Here is a 20,123-nt window from a genome sequence, read left to right on the forward strand (position 1 = left end):
GAGCGACTACCAAGATTGGCGTTGAAATTTCGGAACTTAATCTCCCAAGATTCACATTTAAATTACAGTTTGGGCTGTGTTTTGTAATATTCCCTTTTTGGAAAGAACAAATTATGAGAATTTTCCCCCAATTCTTTCCCTCAGTGTCACGTCCGTTGTTGGAATGAGACCAAGGCGCAGCGTGGTAAGCGTACATCTTTCTTTATTTTGATGAACACCAAAAGAACAACAAAAGATAAACAAACGTAACGTTCTGCAGTCTACACAGTAACTGTACAAAAACAAGATCCCACAATGTAAGGTGGGAAAAAGGGCTGCCTTAGTATGATCCCCAATCAGAGATAACGATAAACAGCTGCCTCTGATTGGGAACCATACTAGGCCAACAAAGAAATAAAAAAACTAGAATGCCCACCCAAATCACACCCCCTAACCAAATAGAGAAATAAAAAGGCTATCTAAGGTCAGGGCGTGACACTCAGAGCCGTGCCAAGACGTGTTACAATTAGATGGACATAACACCCTACATCTGGACAGACACAGTTATTGCACTTTGTAGCGTCATAAGTTTTAATTGCTACTGTCATAATTGACTAACATCTCTTCTCCCCCAGAGAACAGCAAAAAGACATGTTGCTGCATGTCTATTGAATTCTAATGTGGCTTATTAACAAATGATACTGAGCTGAATCAGTAAGGGCTAAAGCAAGAGAAGAAGATTAGATATTGGAATCTGGAGCGGAAGAGAATGGTCAGTTACAAAGAGAACCATACAAACAGTAAAATGAGGGGGTAAAATTAAATCAGAGAAATTGAAGAGGAGGGCGGTGATGCCTATTTCAGCGGTTATCCATTGGAGAGGGGAGAATGATAGTTGATTAAGTCAGTGGGCTCACTCCTTCCCCACTCCTAAACTCTATCTCTCTACATCTCCACTAGGAGCTGAGCTACATGGTGAACATAGACCCAGAGTGATGGGGAGAATTGGGGCCTCTGATCACTAACCACTTTTTCAGGGGAGAATACGACCCAAGAGGCCCTGGGTACTTTCAGCAAAAACAGCTTTTCACCTTACGTAATGCTGGGGTGAAAACTCTTGATATATTCAGTATCTTAAGTTATTACGCATACATTTAAACACCTTCCCTCCCAAACGTATGTAATCTCGTAAGTGCACATGTTAACATCCCTGTGCACCTATCTCCAGGGCAGTACACAGTAGTAGCTAGCTATATCAGGCTTTATTACAATATCAAAAGCTTTGTGATTTGTAAAGTAACGAATGGACAGGAGAAACCTGAACGTATCAGCACTCCTCTGTGATGTTTGATACGGCCCAGATACGAGTTAAGGGATGATTATTATTGTAATAACATTATAATAACAAACAGGCAATATCAAACCATGTACTCAATGCAAAAACTAAGGCATATGCTAAAAATACATCAGATATTTACAGTATCTGGTTAAAAGGATTAGAAAACGCGTTGTAAATATGCAATTCACATTTTCTATAAAGGTTTGATGGTGTTTTTAAGTGAATTTCAAAGTTACGGACCTTTCAGCGTTCCGAACGACCTCCAACGACCTCTGTTCTAATGGCCCACTGTAATACATGGATTTTATACGCCGCTTTTCTCTCTTTTCTTTCAAAACATCCATTTCGGGTGTTTTGCAGCACCTTGCATCACTTTATGATAATATTAGATGATACTTTAAGCAAACTGTCTGTGTCATTCATCGAATGGGAACCGTGCTGCACAAGTACAATAGATAAGGGAGTCATTTGGATGACAGTAGGCCTACTGAAAATGAATTACAGGTTATCATACATGTCTCCTCAGTCTGCATGCATGTCACATGTTTACACAGATTCAGTGATTTAGATCTGATCTTGTTAAGCTTCTTCATTAATCACACCTGGCCAGAACATGAGATGAGAATGCAACATAGCTAGCTACTGTCTGTTCCTAGCCTGCGGTGGATTCTCATTCTCAGTTCTGGTTTGATGCCTCAAACCAGTACTTGACTTGGACTGAAATAGGCTCGGTACTCATTTTGGGTGCCGGTACTGTTTATATTTAGGTGCAGGAGCTTCACAATACTTTTGAGCTAATATTCTATAAGGGGAAGTCAAGCAGTAGAACATTTGAGGTGCCCGGTACTCAGCTCAGGTGAGCTCCTGTCCAAGTCAAGCACTGCCTCAAACTCTGTCTTCACTACACAATATTATACAGGATAGTAAGGTGTTGAACACGACATTCAAAGACAACAGATTAGGTCTATGGAAAAATCTATACAAAGTCACTTTCATATAATGGGTAGCCTAACCACTGAAATACATGTATAAGACTGAATTAATCCACCTCTCCTGCTGTCGCTGCATGATCAGTGTCTCCTCAACCCAACCGTAACCATGCCTTCATTTAGTTACCGCTTAAAGGCGCGCACTAGAATCCGTCTCTCACTGAAGTAACGGTTACATCTGTGCCACTTAAGTGGCTCTGTTCTCCCCATTAAGCACAATGACAGTGATTCATTGTCATGAAAAATACTGATTTTGGCCTCTCTAACTCATGTGCTTCAATTGAATCCTCCTCTAATCTCAATCGTCCTTGAAAGACAGTCCAATCAGCTAAGGAAGTCAGACAGATTTTTTTTAAGGGAATTTGACGTGACAGATGAGCCTGCAGGCCCCTTAGGATGTTACCATTTTTCTGCAGTGCCTCCTTCAGTCCAAGTCTGTCTCTGAAACCGAAACACCATAAATACTGACAGCATGACATTCATGGTTTCAAATTTGCTCTTTTTTGTCCCCCTATCCTGACACCACAGTTTTCTTTTCTTACTGCAGAGAACACAGTTTGCATTAGAGCTGGGTTTGTGACAAGGCTACATTCATCATGTAATAAAGTGATGCAAACTGCTGCAAAACGTCCTAAATGGATGTCAGCCCCGAATTCCACGAATTTGAGGTTGTTTAGGGTCTTGCTGTTTCACGGCCAAGAATGTTATGTTTGAAATTCCAGTGATGTTTTATTATTGGCCAGCTAGCCGTGTGTCATGTTTTGACTAAGTGCAAGAAACTTGCTGATCCTGCCATGCAGTTTATAATTCTGCAAATCCATGCAGCTTATAATACTGCAAATCCATGCAGCCTTGGGCACCTATCTAGATGATGCATAAAGGGTGTTTGTCATCTTTATAACTTCAGATGTTTAGGTGTACGGTGTGTGTGTGTGTCTCTCACATCTATCCGACTCACGGTCCTGATGTTCCCTACACCTGCAGTTTGTGATAAGATGACAGAACCCTGTCCAGAAACAACCGTTAGTACCTAAACCAAGCACCTGTGTAGATCTGAGAGGATTAGATAAGTATAAGAAATGTGGGACAAAATCCTCCCAACCTATCTGAGGGCAAGGTAAAGCTACTACCATACTGCTTACACCTAGACTTTTTATTGATTTAGGGAGAAGGAACTAAGGGTTGTCTCTGGACAGGGCCATAGGACTAGCCACACCAAGTCAAACACCTCCACCCTGCCACCTGACAATCACTTACAGCTTAGGGCCAACTACACTATAGTTCACAAAATGCTCAGAAAATGTATTCAACTGATACACAAAGTAGGCCTATACTCATTTAAATAATGGGCAATGTCAAAGACACAATGTGGAGTTTCAGTTTAATCCCCCCAATATATTTGTGTATATTAGTTACGTTTACAGTGTTTTCTTATCATACCAGAGTTAGTGTTGTTTTTCAGACCCTTTATCATATTAATTTATTTTGAGTTTCTCAGTTAGCTGAATCACAATTGTGTATGTATGTGTGCGTTAGAAAATCCATTTGCAAATATATGGGATCATCTCAGATTTGTTTATTAGAAAAAAACATATTGCACAGCTCAAGCCAACTCTTTGTTAAATTAACAATACACTGCTGCCATCTATTGGTGGGACTGGAAAAATACACACAGGTGTCTAAATGTTGAGGCCCAACAATCCTGCCTAAACATTTGCATAATTCATAATTGTACATTGGAGTGATATCACTTTAAAAAAAAATAAGAAGAAGAAGAAGAAATATTATATTCACAAAGCAGATTGATTTCATCACATTCAATGAATCATTTACAGTCATTTCAGCATTTAAGTAGATCAATTGATACAGCAACGCTTTCTGGAGTGCAAATTATGATAACTGTCACATCGGTCATGAAGTCACAAATTAAACAGAGAAAATAATCTGTTTTTAATCAGCAAGGTTCATCAGACCAAAGTTCAGCATATTGTTACCTTCGGACCACGCAGCGTGTTGTGCCCCATCCATCTCTGATGCCACTCTGTTGCCACTTGCCAGAGCATGGCGTGCTCCACCAATCGTAGCATTGCACTCTGGGCAGTTACGGCTCATCGTGGCGCCTCCACAATCTCCGATGGCATAGACGTGACCATTGGGGCAGGAGTACCAGTGGCCTTTAGGCAAACTCATGGCTGAGAGTATCATCTTTCGTTCATCATCACTGATCCCCAGGCCAGAGCTTGGTAGCTTTTCAGCCAAGTCTTTCAGTGCCTGCTTTACCAAGTCCTCGTCTTGCAGAGTAAATGGCTGCATTCTTTCCAGAACTTCCCTTATGGCTGTGACCTCAGCCTGAACCTTGACCCCACGACCTGTGTCCTTACCCATCTTGCAGCGGGTGTTGAGCTCGGCCAAAAAGGACAGCCTCTGTAGCTCGCTCTGCAGATCAGAAGCCTGCTGCTCAGAGAACTTCTGGTTACAATCCATCAGCCACCTCAGGAACTCTTCGACTTTCTCATCAAAGTGGAACGCTTCCCCACTTGACATGTGCTGGCTACTAATCTTCAGCAACTTGCCAACTCTCTCAAGGGAGGCCATCTTGTTTTCCGTGATCCACAGTTCCTTAGCTGTGAGGTGGGAGGCACTTAGTTTTTTCCTGATCTGTATGTACTCCGTCGGTAGATACCCTTGCAAGTCCTCCTTGTCAATCCATTGCTGCTTAAGGACCGCCTTTTGCGCCTCAATATCTGACTGTGCTCCATTAATCTTCTCCTTCACTTTCTCAATTACCGCCAGACTCCGGTTGACGTAAGCCCCATACCTAAGATTCCTGCGGATGGGAGTGCGACACCTGGGGCACTCCTTCAACTTTACTGCAAGCTGCTCCTCGGTAGCCTGCTGGTTGTCATCCATCCCCATGTATTTGTCCATGGACGTGGACTCAAAGATGTGTCGGCAGTCCTCCAGCTGAATAAAGCAGGCCTCAGCATCGTCCTCCGTACCAAAGAAGATCTCCATAACATCCTCGTGGTGGCAAACACGGCACTTGTTGGGGCAGGGGTCTCCACACAGGCCGATGCAGGGGTGCCCACACTGCAAGGTTTTGGTGCAGGGTTGGGTGCATGGTGGACGGTCACAAGGCTCATGGCAGAGCTTGCTGCAGCCCTGGTGAGGACACTGCCAGGCACAGGGCTCTATGCAGGGGGCACAGGGCTGGCCACAGGGCTTCCTACAGGCACTGTGGATGCAGCGATTCTCACAGCGGTTTGGACAGGGAGGGCAGTCACGTGTACAGGGCTCCCGACACTTGTGGGAGCAGACTAGGAGCTTATCACATCGGTGGAAACAGCCCACGTGGAAGCGGCCCTGGTGGCACCTCTGGCAGGAACCAGGACAGGGGTGGCCACACTTCAAAATATGTTTGCAAGGTGCCCTGCAGTCCGGCTGTACTGTAGATCTCCTATAATGACAGGGACCTTCTTGCTTGTGTCCACACTTGAGCTCCAAGGTGACTGTTGCCATGCAGGTGGTGGTGCAGGACTCCCCACACACTGTGGCACATAGATGGCCACACAGCAGCTTCTTCTGACAGGGCTCCTGGCACACAAATCGCTCTGGAGCCTGGTGACAGGGCACCATCTGCTTGTGCTGGCACCGCGGTACGATTTTCTCTACCCGCGTAAGGCAGTCGGTAGGGCACTTCTGGTAGCACAGAAGTTGGCATCGATGACCCAGCTCACAGAGGACCTTCTGGCACTTCTTGTTACATGTGTACTTCTTGTGCTCTTGGTCGTACGGGTGGCAAGCACTGGAGCACACGTGACCACAGTTCAAGCGGAACTCGCAGGGCAGGTTGCAGCCTCCCTCAGGAGCATGTTTGAAGTCGTCTCCGCAGAATGCTTTAATGTGTCGCTCAGGGTGGTTCTGGCAGCACAGTGTCAGGGCAGGGCCCACTTGGTCTTTCTCTCGCAGTGTGTGCAGGATGTTGCTCCAAAGCTTGACCTTTCCCAACATGGCCATGTTTCCAATGCAGTAGAGACCCTTCTTAGCCCGTGACAGGGCCACACAGACGCGGTTGGGGATGTTCAAGAAGCCCACCTTCCCCTCTTTGTTACTTCGAACCAGCGACAGCAGGACAATATCATTCTCCTCTCCTTGGTATTTGTCAACAACATGAACTTTGACCCCATTGAACTCTTTGGCTGGCATGAGTTTGCGCAGACAGTGGAGTTGGCCAGTGTAAGTGGTGAGGATGGTGATCTGGGACGGCTGGTATTCCTGTAACAGGAGGTAGCGACACAACGCTACCACGAAGAGGGCCTCGTGGAGGTTCTGGCGACTCTTTCCATCCCTGATCTCCTCCTCCGGGTAGGTATGCTCCACAAAGAACATGTTGGAGAGAAGACCCTACAAGACAACAGGGAGGTGAATACAACGGTTATTGGACGGCAACTCACTTCTAAAGCCTACACATGTATTGTGCTTTATTAATGGTTCATTGAATTGACCACATGCTGAAATGGATTGATATTCAGTATACAGTACACTTTAAATGTACTCCTGCAAGGAGGGTAACTACCATGTAAAAAGTCTCTGAAAGCATTAACGAACCTTAACATTGTCATAGTTCATCACTGAGGGGTGGTTCTCTAGCTCAGAGTAGATGTGCGGGACCAGGAGACGGGCGATGTCTGGCCTCATGCGATGCTGTGCGGGGATAGACCCAGAGTTAGAGGATTGGTCAATGGACAATGAAGAACAAGGGTAATTGGTTTATCCATATACACTTTCCCTTTAGATTCCCCACACGTACCTGGTAGTTAAGTCTGACGTATGGAAAGTCCATCTTGATCAGCCTCTCAAACATGGACACTTCAAGATTGAAGTTCTTGGCCAGTTCGAACACTGTTGCACTGGGCCGGAGCTAGGGACACAATGAGCTACATAAGTACCCCTATAAGTACCGCTGAAGCCCAAGAGAGGATGGAATGGACCACCTCATTTTAACACTTTTAGACAACATCTCCTCAAATCTATTATTTGTTGTTGAACACTGTTTTTCCAGAACCTGCCCACTAAAGATGAACATTTGCCGTTCGACTAAATCACATTTACAGAAATGCTGATTAATGTGCATTGGCCCTCTCAAATCAATGTAATAAAGTAAAATAAAGAGTACGAAGAGAATACAGTATTTGAAAATAAAAACTCACAGTTTTGCTATCCTATCTTGTTTTCCTGCTTCTTTTCAGTTGTTAATGTGTGTCTGCTTTATTTAGGGGACAGGGTAAGAATGTATGTGGGAAAGATACAAAACATTCTCAAATAATGTGAGTTATTGTACTCAGTTTGTTTCTGCCTGACTGTGTTAGATTTCAACCACTAACTTTTGATTAATAGCACTTCAAAGCCAAAGCTTTTTTTTTCTCATAGAAAGTGTGATCCACCTACACAAAAGCAAAGTGCACATCTCAAGAATACCAGCTTTGAATAAAAGTGGATTATATTGAACTGAGTAAAATATGTGATATTCCCAGAGTGCCTTAGCTTTTTCACTCAGAGCTAAAAGGAACAAGTCAAGTTATGTAAGACCTTATAGCTGGGTGAACTCTCCGTTTAGCCCCAAGCAGAGTTGGAAGTTGATTGCAATTCAATAAGAAATTAAAATGACCATGGACTTTCAATCGACAAATGCCCAGTTACATTAGGACCAATTTTACATTAGGAGCAATGTTCAAGTCAATTTTACATTAGGAGCAATTTTAAGTCAATTGTACATTAGGAGCAATTTTAAGTCAATTGTACATTAGGAGCAATTTCCATGTCCAATTCAATCCCTGGATTTAGTGGCATAACAGTAGGGAGTTGACCATGCCTGACCAATGAGTGTCCAGTACCTGTTGGTGGTCTCCAATGAGAATGAGGTGCTGGCAGGCTTGGCTCAGAGTGGTGATGGTGTGGGCCTCCAGTACCTCTGCTGCCTCTTCCACGATCACTAGGCGGGGGCGCACTTCCTGCAAAGCTTTGCGCCATCTAGCAGCCCCCGTGGTCGTCATGCCGATGACCTTGGCGTCCTTCAGGACACATAAGTCCTCACGGAGACGAATCTCAGCCAGACGCTCGGCAGCGTCCTGATAGTCCTGCTCTGCCTGCTGGGCTCGCATACGCAGCTCCGTCCGATAACGCCCCACCCATAACCTGTGAACACAGAGCAGCATCAGATGAGGTCATTGGTAGTATTTCACGGTAAGGCCACTAATAGTCTACATACGCAGGTCATAAAACTAACATACTTCCTATAGAAAAGTTGTGTTTACCTGACATAACCCTGTCACAATCAAATTCTGAATATCTGAGATTCGTAGATAATGCGTAGAGCAGAATCCTTTATACCTTGTTTGATTTACTGAGTCAATCTAACACACTGGAGATGTGACAATTTCTTTATTGCATAATCCCAAATTGCTTTTTGGCTGGCACACAACTGTGCCTTGCACTGGTCTTTTCCCCAGTCAGATCAAAACATGCGTCACTTAAGGTGGCACAGTCAATCGCACACCTGTGTGGTTTGAGTGGTCATGACGACTGTGCACTTTGCACAAACTAAGCACAGTTACATTGCCAGGGTGACAGAAACTTGTAGAGGTGAGGGGTTCAGTGCATGCATCTATTGAGATACATTTTCTCAGTAATTAGTTGACAAAATTATGCACAATGGGAATATACGCTCTCGCAGTCTGGCGTTGCCTAGGGGATGAGAGGGACTATTACCGGTACAGTCTCCATCTGTCTGGCAGACTAAGAGTCCACACATCCAGAATGGTGTCTACCTCATCTTCACTCATGGCTGAGCTGCTGCCCAGCTCTCTCCTAATACGATGTTTCATCTTCCTCTTCTGCACCCGCTGTATCTGCGCACACAGAGAGATACACCTCAGACTTTTCAAATAACATTAACTATACCTTTAACTCAGCACCTGTCTTTCTGCCATACTCCTGAGCTAAATACTGTGAATATGAAGCAGGAGGTTGTCATTTTAAATCAATGAGCAGCTAAATTGGTTTGTGATTCACATATTGTATGATGCAATGTGTTTTGGTTATATTGCTATACAATTAGTTTGGATCAAGGCACATTGTAGGTTCTCACCTCCCAGCCTTCTTCACTCTGCTCTGCATGTATCTGAGTGTTCTCCAGGTTCATAGCCAGCATCATTTCCGCCATATCCCTGACTGTCTCCTCCATCTTTCTTCGATCATCATCGTGACTATGATGCATGTCTGAGACTTCTACAAAGCGTTCCGCCTGGATCAGGTCTGCCTCCTCCGCTATCTCGATCAGGTCCTCCTCCTCCTCATCTTCGTCCATTTCCCCATCTATCACAAAACAGAGAGGGTAAAATGGGTGAGGAGTGAGGAGTTTCTAACTTCTATTTCTAGTAGTTCTCTCAATAGTCACTTTAATAATGTTTACATATTTTGCATTACTCATCTCATATGTATATACTGTATTCTATCCTATTCTACTGTATCTTAGTCAATGCCGCTCTGACATTGCTCGCCCAAATATTTATATATTCTTAATTCTATTCCTTTACTTTATATTTGTGTGTATTGTTGTGAAATTGTTAGATATTACTTGTTAGATATTACTGCACTGTCGGAGCTAGAAACACAAGCATTTTGCTACACCCACAATAACATCTGCTGAACACGTGTATGTGACAAATAACATTTGATTCGATGAACTCTGAACTCTGCTTCACCCAATATAGTTTCAGGATCAAAGGGAGTTTTAAAGAAAACATAAAGAGTTCAAAAGATACAGCAGACTACTAGCTAGCTATGTGAATTACAGCCATAATATATTCACAAGCAATGTTGACAAATACAAGCCCACAAGGAGAAGCACTTTTTTAACTCTGCATTCTTGGGAAAGGGCTCGTAAATTAAACATTTTACGGTAAAGTCTACACCTGTTGTATTCAGAGCATGTGACAAATACTATTTGATTTTGCTCTGCACCTGTTCCAGTTATGTCTGTCTGATCATGTTGTGTCTCGTCTACTGTGAGGATGATGGAATTTTGAGTAACAATGAATTGTCATGCACGGTTATTATTACATTGTTTTAAAAAAACTGCTTATAATGCATTATAACCCATCTTTGAAAACAAGTTACAACATACTGTACCTAATGAATACAACACAGCTTTGGGGACACCCCTGTTGCTTGGAACTTTTGGAAATTAAGTTTCTCCTCCCGACCGTGCCGTTCTGTTCATATAATGATTACCAACTTTACCCACTTCATGTAAAACAAAATGTAACTGCTATTGGGTAAACTATATCTACTTAAATATAAAGGTGAATCCCCCTTCTACTGAAAATAATGTAGTAAGATGATTATGACAATAATTGTTTTATAGTTCAGGGTTATTGTCCATAATTGTCAGTTACTAGATTATACAATAACTGTTCCAGCCCTATGTCTTCGTTCGGTGGTACTGCAGTGGCTTCTCACCTGCATTGTCATTTTGAGGATGTGGTGTCCTCTGCTGGAAGGCAGTGGAACCTAACCCCAGCCACTCCATTATCATAGACGGCTTCTTCCCACCATAGCTCTCAAAACCATCCAGTGCCTGAGGAAAAGTACATATCAAGAGTAAGTACTGTCTCCACTCTGGCCAATAGCAGATTATCACAGTTCAAGATCGAATCATAAAGCTTTTCTGGGAATGTCTATTTTGTTTACATGAATCTTAAGCCTTGTATAAGCAGTAGGGGTTATCGTCCTCATTGTAGTTATCCTATATGACATCAACATAGTTCTAGAAGTAGCAGAGGTGGTGGAACTATGAGTTATAGTCATAGCAGTAGTCACCAGTCTGATAGTGGTAACTGTAGCAGTTCGGACAGACGGCTAATAATCTACTAATTGATCTTTATATTTGACAGTGGTATCAACGACTCACAGGCTGGAGGGACAGGCTATCCCAGTGCTCCTCTGAGATGAACCTTTGAAGGAACTGTTCCCTTAGAATGCCTCGCAGACTGCACTCCAGCTGCACAGACTGAGTCTGGATCTTAGTCTCCTCGGTCCGCAGTGCATCATAGATCTGAGAGGAAACAATATTCTGAGCATCAGTATGTGGTATTGTTTCCCAAAATGACTAGCTGAAGGGCTCTCATCTGGGACTCGTCCAATCCCAGCTGCTCCATGGGGGGCCAGGCTTCAGGATCCAGGGTGTGGAAGCGGCTGCTCTTAATAGCAGACAGGTCATACGTATCCCCCATTGGCAGGTAGGCAGGAGGGTGCACCTCTGAGCTACATTCCACTACCCCAAAAGATATCCAACCTGGTTGTTACATTCCTGACACATACGGAAGCTGAGCTACATTGACTTCAATAGGAGTACTCATTTACATTTTAAGACTATTTCTAAAATTTTTGCGTAACTTTCAGGTTTCCCACACTAACTCTCACCTCACTGTTGGCACGGCGAAGATGTTGTGGTAGTCTGCGGCGGAAGTCATGGGACCTTTTCAGCTCCCCCAGAGTGAAACGCTTCAGGGCCTCACTGTTGCTTCGCCCACCCACTCTTACAATACCGTCTGGTAAAAACTTGTGGATGCCTTTGGTGCACAATGTTAAACAAATTGACTTGGGAATGCCTTGTGCACAATGTTAAACAAATTGACTTGGGAATGCCTATGGTGCATAATGTTAAACAAATTAACTTGGGGATGCCTATGGTGCATAATGTTAAACAAATTGACTTGGGAATGCCTATGGTGTATAATGTTAAACAAATTAACTTGGGGATGCCTATGGTGCATAATGTTAAACAAATTGACTTGGGAATGCCTATGGTGCATAATGTTAAACAAATTAACTTGGGAATGCCTATGGTGCATAATGTTAAACAAATTAACTTGGGAATGCCTATGGTGCATAATGTTAAACAAATTAACTTGGGAATGCCTATGGTGCATAATGTTAAACAAATTAACTTGGGGATGCCTATGGTGCATAATGTTAAACAAATTAACTTGGGGATGCCTATGGTGCATAATGTTAAACAAATTAACTTGGGGATGCCTATGGTGCATAATGTTAAACAAATTAACTTGGGGATGCCTATGATGCATAATGTTAAACAAATTAACTTGGGAATGCCTATGGTGCATAATGTTAAACAAATTAACTTGGGGATGCCTATAGTAATGTTAAACAAATTAACTTGGGGATGCCTATAGTAATGTTAAACAAATTAACTTGGGGATGCCTATAGTAATGTTAAACAAATTAACTTGGGGATGCCTATGGTGCATAATGTTAAACAAATTAACTTGGGGATGCCTATAGTAATGTTAAACAAATTAACTTGGGGATGCCTATAGTAATGTTAAACAAATTAACTTGGGGATGCCTATAGTAATGTTAAACAAATTAACTTGGGGATGCCTATAGTAATGTTAAACAAATTAACTTGGGGATGCCTATAGTAATGTTAAACAAATTAACTTGGGGATGCCTATAGTAATGTTAAACAAATTAACTTGGGGATGCCTATGGTTAAACAAATGAAAAAGCTGCTGATACATATGATGACTAAAGTGCCCTTCAGAATAATATCTGGTAAAACACAAATTATGACATTTTTCAAGAATGGCTTGAGGTGGAAAATAACTGAATTCAAGAAGCAAAAATAGTGTGGGACAATCACGCATTCATATACCATACATCCATAGTTCAGTATGTCGGGCAGCAGGAGCCCTACCTTCCAGGAACTGGTCTAGAGCGTGGTTGGTATAACAAACCACCAGCATTGGGGAGGTGTCAAAGACACCTTTCCACACCTCCTGATTGGTCAAAAGAGCTTGGGCGATCTTTAGTCCTGTGTAGGTCTTCCCTGAGATTATGAGTAAGGAGAGAAAACGAATGTCCAAAAGTATTATACTCCTGCAAGTCCACCAACACATGAAGCAGCATGGCATACAAATGTCAAACTTTCAGCCTAGAAATTGTACATGTAGACTACCATTCAAAAGTTTGGGGTCACTTGGAAAAGTCCTTGATTTTCAAAGAAAAGCACATTTTTGTCCATTAAAATAACATAAAATTGATCAGAAATACAATGTAGACATTGTTAATGTTGTAAATGACTATTGCAGCTGGAAACGGCAGATTTTTAATGGAATATCTACTGTACATAGGCGTACAGAGGCTCATTATCAGCAAACATCACTCCTGTGTTCCAATGGCATGTTGTGTTAGCTAATCCAAGTTTATAATTTTAAAAGGCTAATTGATCATTAGAAATCACTTTTGCAATTATGTTAGCACAGCTGAAAACTGTTGTTCAGATTAAAGAAGCAATAAAACTGAAGATCTCGTACAACGCTGTGTACTACTCCCTTCACAGAACAGCGAAAACTGGCTCTAACCAGAATAGAAAGAGGAGTGGGAGACCCCGGTGCACAACTGAGCTAGAGGACAAGTACATTAGAGTGGCTAGTTTGAGAAACAGATGCCTTTACAAGTCCTCAACTGGCAGCTTCATTAAATAGTACCCACAAAACACCAGTCTCAACGTCAACAGTGAAGAGGCGACTCAGGGATGCTGGCCTTCTAGGCAGTTTCTCCGTCCAGTGTCTGTGTTCTTTTGCCCATCTTAATCTTATATTACTATTAGCCAGTATGCGATATAATAGGCAAATACATTTCTTTGCAACTCTGCTTAGAAGGCCAGCATCCCAGAGTCGCCTCTTCACTGTTGTTGTTGAGACTGGTGTTTTGCGGGTACTATTTAATGAAGCTGCCAGTTGAGGACTTGTGAGGCGTCTGTTTCTCAAACTAGACACTCTAATGTACTTGTCCTCTTGCTCAGTTGTGCACCGGGGTCTCCCACTCCTCTTTCTATTCTGGTTAGAGCCAGTTTTCGCTGTTCTGTGAAGGGAGTAGTACACAGCGTTGTACGAGATCTTCAGTTTGTTAACAAGAAATATGTGGAGTGGTTGAAAAACGAGTTTTAATGACTCCAACCTAAGTGTATGTAAACTTCCGACTTCAACTGTATTCCATAAAAAACCTGCCATTTCCAGCTACAATAGTCATTTACAACATTAACAATGTCTACACTGTATTTCTGATCAATTTGATGTTGTTTTAATGGACAAAAAATGTGCTTTTCTTTCAAAAACAAGGACATTTCTAAGTGACCCCAAACTTTTGAACGGTAGTGTACATAAACATGATCTAGTTCAATATGTATGATTTTTTCTATATGTATTCCACCTGTGCCTGGGGGTCCCTGGATGATTGCCAGCTCCTTGGTGAGGGCGAGCTGAAGGGCTCTCATCTGGGACTCGTCCAATCCCAGCTGCTCCATGGGGGGCCAGGCTTCAGGATCCAGGGTGTGGAAGCGGCTGCTCTTAAACTCAGGCACCGCAATAGCAGACAGGTCATACGTATCCCTCATTGGCAGGTAGGCAGGAGGGTGGACCTCTGAGCTACATTCCACTATATACCTGCAATTTACATGTTGTCATAAATCAAATAATTTTTGTTAGTCAGAAAGTTCTCATTCTTCATTACAATAATTGGTATGCGGTAAATGTTCTGTAACAAAATATCTGCTAAATATCATCTAGCAGCTGGTGGAAGAGGTAAGTCACCCACAAACCATGTTTAGCACTTTAAGATCAGAAGTATGGAACTGTATGAACGCAATCTGCGATTCTCAATATCAGAAAAACATGGTGGAAAAAAATATTTTGCCGACTCTCCCTCATAGCATCAACACCACCGGTGCGATAGCCAGTACATACGTAGGGCTGACTAATGACTGAATTCAATAACGACAGACAGTACACCGACCTCTGGAAGGGCAGATCCTCTACTTCCAGCTCCTGCAGCCCCTCGAGAACGTAGCGGTAGGCCTCAAAGTAGGCGGTTGTCTCCACCATGAGGAAGGACTGGTGGGCCTCCACTCCGGCTAGGGCTCGCCTGCTCTCCGTTGAGAAAATGATCTGGACAAAGCCCTTCTCTAGCTCCTTGGGGTCCCGGTCTGACACAGTGGCAAACAGGAAGGTCTCAAAGTTGTCACAGGACATGCAGACCAGGGACCCGTATATCAGCCGCTTGGAGTTCTGCCAGCGGACAAACTGTGTGGGACAGAGAATAACATGAACATATATTGAATGCACTCTACTACACAATGTTGGATAGTCTTGGTAAGTTATATTTCTTCTGTTCAAATACTCAATAGAACTGACTGACCTTAAGAGGTTTGGAGTCAAACTGGACCTTATAGGCCAAACCAGACCGGGTGCACATTGGAACCACCAGTCGCGTGTCAAAGTACACTGTGATGTCATCGAAGCGCCTCTTCCTCAAAGGAATGTCTTTATTGCCCAGGTCCTGCTGGCTCTGAAGCAGCTGCTGGATGCCCTCTCGAAGAGGTCTCACAAAGTCCTCTCGCATGAGCCGGAAGTGCGTGTCCAGGTACAGCAGTCCGCTGTCATAGCGTTTGAAGATGAGGTTGGGCCTGAGGAAGGGCCTCTGTTCCTGGTGGAACTCCTCGGGGGTGGGGTAGATGGGCAGGGTCCTGAAGTCGGCCTCCCCAGGTGGGGCGTCCTCCTGGGGGGTGATGAAGGAGTAGTTGTCCGACTTCAGGGTGCCCTCCCTGGCTCTCTCCTGGAGGTGCTCCACCAGGACCTGGATCCTCTCCAGGCTCTCCTCCGTCTGCTCCAGGACATCCACCCCCACGGCTCGCAGGCTGTTGATGACTGGTCTGAAGAGGGCCACTATCATGGACACGGCCTGGATCGAGCTAGCCGGGAATATCCTGAGCACCTCAGCGAGAAGGGTCATGATGTTGTCCAAGTGCTGGGGGTACTGTTCCCGGCGAGTGAGGTCGAACTCTGACCCCATTCCCATCACATAATGGGGCAGGATGGTTCGGAGGAATCCAGAATTCTTGATTAAGCCAGCCAAGTGCTGTAAAGTTTGACGGTCAGTTTTGGACAAGAAGGCCTTGCAGAGGACTTGGCAGAGGAGCTGAACGAGGTCCTTTCGCATCTCTCTCTCGTCGAGTAGAGCTTGCAGTCCATAACTGGAGGCAAGAGTAATGGCTATTTCTGAAGGTTCTTTCCCTGAGAGCTCCTCCAACGTTTTGTACCCCATTGGACGAACATGAGGAGCACCACCGTCTGCAGCTCTTCCTCTCCCTTCCCCTCTCTCTCCATCTCTTCCTCTCCCTCCTCCTCTCCCTCCTCCTCTGCCTCTCACTCTTTCTCCTCCTCCACCCAAACCCCTCGCACCCTCCCCTCCTCCTCTTTCTCCTCCTCCTCTTCCTCCCCAACCCCTCGCACCCTCCCCTCCTCTTCCTCCCCCTGCCCTGGCATCTCGCGCTCTCCTATCCTCCCTTGGGTTCCCCCCATTAACACCTCTCCTCTCTCCCCTGGCCCCCCTACCTCTACCCCCTCTCCCTCGATTGGCTATCCCTTCCTCTTCTCTCTGACCAGCATCAGCACCTGAGAGGCAAACAGGGAAATCTATATCAATTTAATGGAGGAAATGCCAATCATGTCTTACTTATACAAAACTAAAAATGTATCTCCTTACCTATTCTGTGATCGACATGGTTGGCTCCTCTACCTCTCCTGCCCCTGTTTGGGTTTTCCATTCAGGCTGAATTACTATTGGTCCACTAGGACAAGAAATGAAACCCAGCAAAACACATATTGAATGTTTATAACAACGGCATTAATCAATTTGTTAAAAGTTATTCCAAAACAGAGGCAAACTTAATCTTGATGCATGACTATTGTACATTGTGGTGGATGCCGTGCGCCATCTATTGGACACAGACAATTATTACGTGGACTTTTTTTTTTATAAATGTTTTATTATGCGGAAATGGTGTAGGTTTCATTTCTACTGAAATTACGTCACTTGGATACAGTGAATAAATTATATATATATATATATGACTGTTACAATCAATGTATCGAAATCAATCTGGATCCCTCGAAACCAAGGGTGAATATTTCACCCCAAAATGTCAGTGTTTTAGGACGGTCATGGAATGATGTAAATGAATAGTAAATAATTTGTATTTTATTCCGGATCTGCAGCTACTCTTCCTAAGGGTCCAATCACAATTACATACAATAAAACAACTATAACATATCTACAATACAAACTCAATAACACAGAAAAATAACAATATTCAATTGTGTGTAGAGTGCGTGTGTTAGCGAATCCCCCGTGTGCCTGTGTTTGTCTCGTCACAATCCGCGCTGATCCATAAGGTGTAGTTTTATCCGTTTATTAAAATCTGATTCTACTGCTTGACTGAGTTCCAAATAGCCATGGCGCTATGTAGTACTGTGCGTTTCCCGTTGTCTGTTCTGGATTTGGGGACTGTGAAGAGACATCTGGTGGCATGTATTGTGGGGGTATGTATGGACGTCTGAGGTGTGCGCTAGTCGCTTAAAACAGATAGGTCAATGTTTTAAACATGTCAGTACCTCTCACAAAGTCAAGCAGTGCAAATTTTGAAACAAGGAAAACGATTTGAACTGTTCCCCAAGTGTATAAACCAAGCAGTGTGACTGACGTGACATCTTATCCAGTATTGTATTTACTTGTCGAAATAGGGTGTTCATATGTGATACATTTTTATTCTACATAGTAAAATAGAATTGCTTACCTTTGATGAACGTGTGAATATTTTTGATGGGATTTAGGGTCCAATTGCAGATTACATAAAACTTTTAAATAAGCGTATTTCTGTAGTCCTTGTTGTCTGGTTGACAGTAATGATTCGCTCTGTTACAGTCCTCGTCTCTGCGGATCAGTGTTGGGGAATTCCGTGAGCTGCTCTTTAAAATGGGCCCAGGCCTGTTCGCTGTCAGTTTCGCTTTCCAAAATGTTACGAAGTGCAAGTGAGTTAGAAATGAAACTCCACGCCATATTGTTTATCAAATATTATGTTGACAATACTTTAGTGATCTGCTGCCAGTTACGCTTTCCAAAATGATATGAAGTGCAGGTGAGCCAGAAATGAAACTACACGCCCTCCTTGTTGGTACAATATTTTAGAGAGTGATCATTTTCATGTTTACGAAAATACATGTTGAGCAATAATAAGGGGCTCTTTGTCGTCAGTATGGCTAATCATAAACACTTCGGAAGTTAAAAGATATACATAACACTGCACTGGCTCGCTCTCTCTGTTGTAGCAATTGAGCAAAGTACTTAAGTACTTTCAAGTATTTTGACTTAAGTAGTTTGTGTATCTGTACAATTTATATTATTGCCAACTTTTACTTCACTACATTCCTAAAGAAAATAATGTACTTTTTACATGACACCCAAAAGTACTGAATGCTTAGCAGGACAGGAAAATTGCCAAATTCCCACACTTATCAAGAGAACCTCCCTGGTCATCCCTACTGCCTCTGATCTGGCAGACTTACTAAACACATGCTTTGTTTGTTAATTATGTCTTAAGTGTTGGAGTGTGCCCCTGGCTTTCCGCACAAAAAAACTATTATCTGGTTTGCATTATAAAAGGATTAAAATTACTTAAGTATATTTTAGCAAATTACATTTACTTTTGATACTTAAGTATATTTAAAACCAAATACTTTTACTCAAGTAGCATTTTACTGGGTGACTCACTTTTACTTAAGTCATTTTCTATTAAGGTATCTTTACTTTTACTCCCAAGTACAACAATTGGGTACTTTTTCCACCACTGCAATGGAGTAGGGGCTAGCGACTGAATGAGTAGGTGTTCTAAAACTTTTGACAGGTAGTGTATATTGAGCAACACAAAGGTGCTCTTTTCTGTCAGTATGGCTAATCATAAACACTTTGGAACTTAAAAGATACCGCTGCACTGCCTATGTACAGTTGAAGTCGGAAGTTTACATACACCTAGGTTGGGGTCATTGAAACTCGTTTTTCAACCACCCCACAAATTTCTTGTTAACAAACTATAGTTTTGGCAAGTCGGTTAGGACATCTACTTTGTGCATGACACAAGTAATTTTTCCAACAATTGTTTACAGACAGATTATTTCACTTACAATTCACTGTATCACAATTCCAGTGGGTCAGAAGTGTCCATACACTAAGTTGACTGTACCTTTAAACAGCTTGGAAAATTCCAGAAAATGTCATGGCTTAAGAAGATTCTGATAGGCTAATTGACATCATTTGAGTCAATTGGAGGTGTACCTGTGGATGTATTTCAAGGCCTACCTTCAAAACTCAGTACCTCTTTGCTTGACATGATGGGAAAATCAAAAGAAATCAGCCAAGACATCAGAAGAAAAAAAATTAGACGTACACAAGTCTGGTTCATCCTTGGGAGCAATTTCCAAACGCCTGAAGGTACCACGTTCATCTGTACAAACAATAGTACGCAAGTATAAACACCATGGGACCACGCAGCCGTCATACCGCTCCGGAAGGAAACGCATTCTGTCTCCTAGAGATGAACATACTTTGGTGCGTAAAGTGCAAATAAATCCCAGAACAACAGCAAAGGACCTTGAAGATGCTGGAGGAAACCGGTACAAAAGTATCTATATCCACAGTAAAACGAGTCCTATAATCGACATAACCTGAAAGGCCGCTCAGCAAAGAAGAAGCCACTGCTCCAAAACCGCCATAAAAAAGCCAGACTACGGTTTGCAACTGCACATGGGGACAAAGATCGTACTTTTGAGAAATGTCCTCTGGTCTGATGAAACAAAAATAGAACTGTTTGGCCATAATGACCATCGTTATGTTTGGAG

General features: G+C 43.1%; 1 protein-coding gene and 1 long non-coding RNA gene across 2 annotated transcripts; both read right to left on the reverse strand.

Annotated features, from left to right (window-relative positions):
* Positions 1-3,863: 3,863 nt before the first annotated feature.
* On the reverse strand, positions 3,864-16,600 carry LOC120065456 (NFX1-type zinc finger-containing protein 1-like). The gene is made up of 13 exons (XM_039016481.1): positions 15,589-16,600; positions 15,187-15,473; positions 14,605-14,837; positions 13,088-13,219; positions 11,791-11,939; positions 11,279-11,422; positions 10,828-10,945; positions 9,455-9,681; positions 9,076-9,215; positions 8,202-8,502; positions 7,118-7,228; positions 6,916-7,011; positions 3,864-6,711 (listed from the first exon to the last, which is right to left on the reverse strand). Exons 1-13 carry the CDS (start codon positions 16,492-16,494, stop codon positions 4,258-4,260), a joined length of 5,298 nt encoding a protein of 1,765 aa, XP_038872409.1. The 5' UTR covers positions 16,495-16,600; the 3' UTR covers positions 3,864-4,257.
* Positions 16,601-16,794: 194 nt separating this feature from the next.
* Positions 16,795-18,413, reverse strand: LOC120064656. The gene is made up of 3 exons (XR_005478624.1): positions 18,026-18,413; positions 16,936-17,020; positions 16,795-16,844 (listed from the first exon to the last, which is right to left on the reverse strand). It is a non-coding gene; the product is annotated as an uncharacterized LOC120064656 (long non-coding RNA).
* Positions 18,414-20,123: the final 1,710 nt, after the last annotated feature.

This window comes from Salvelinus namaycush, chromosome 20, assembly GCF_016432855.1.
Source record: "Salvelinus namaycush isolate Seneca chromosome 20, SaNama_1.0, whole genome shotgun sequence".
NCBI classification, from domain to species: Eukaryota; Metazoa; Chordata; class Actinopteri; order Salmoniformes; family Salmonidae; genus Salvelinus; species Salvelinus namaycush.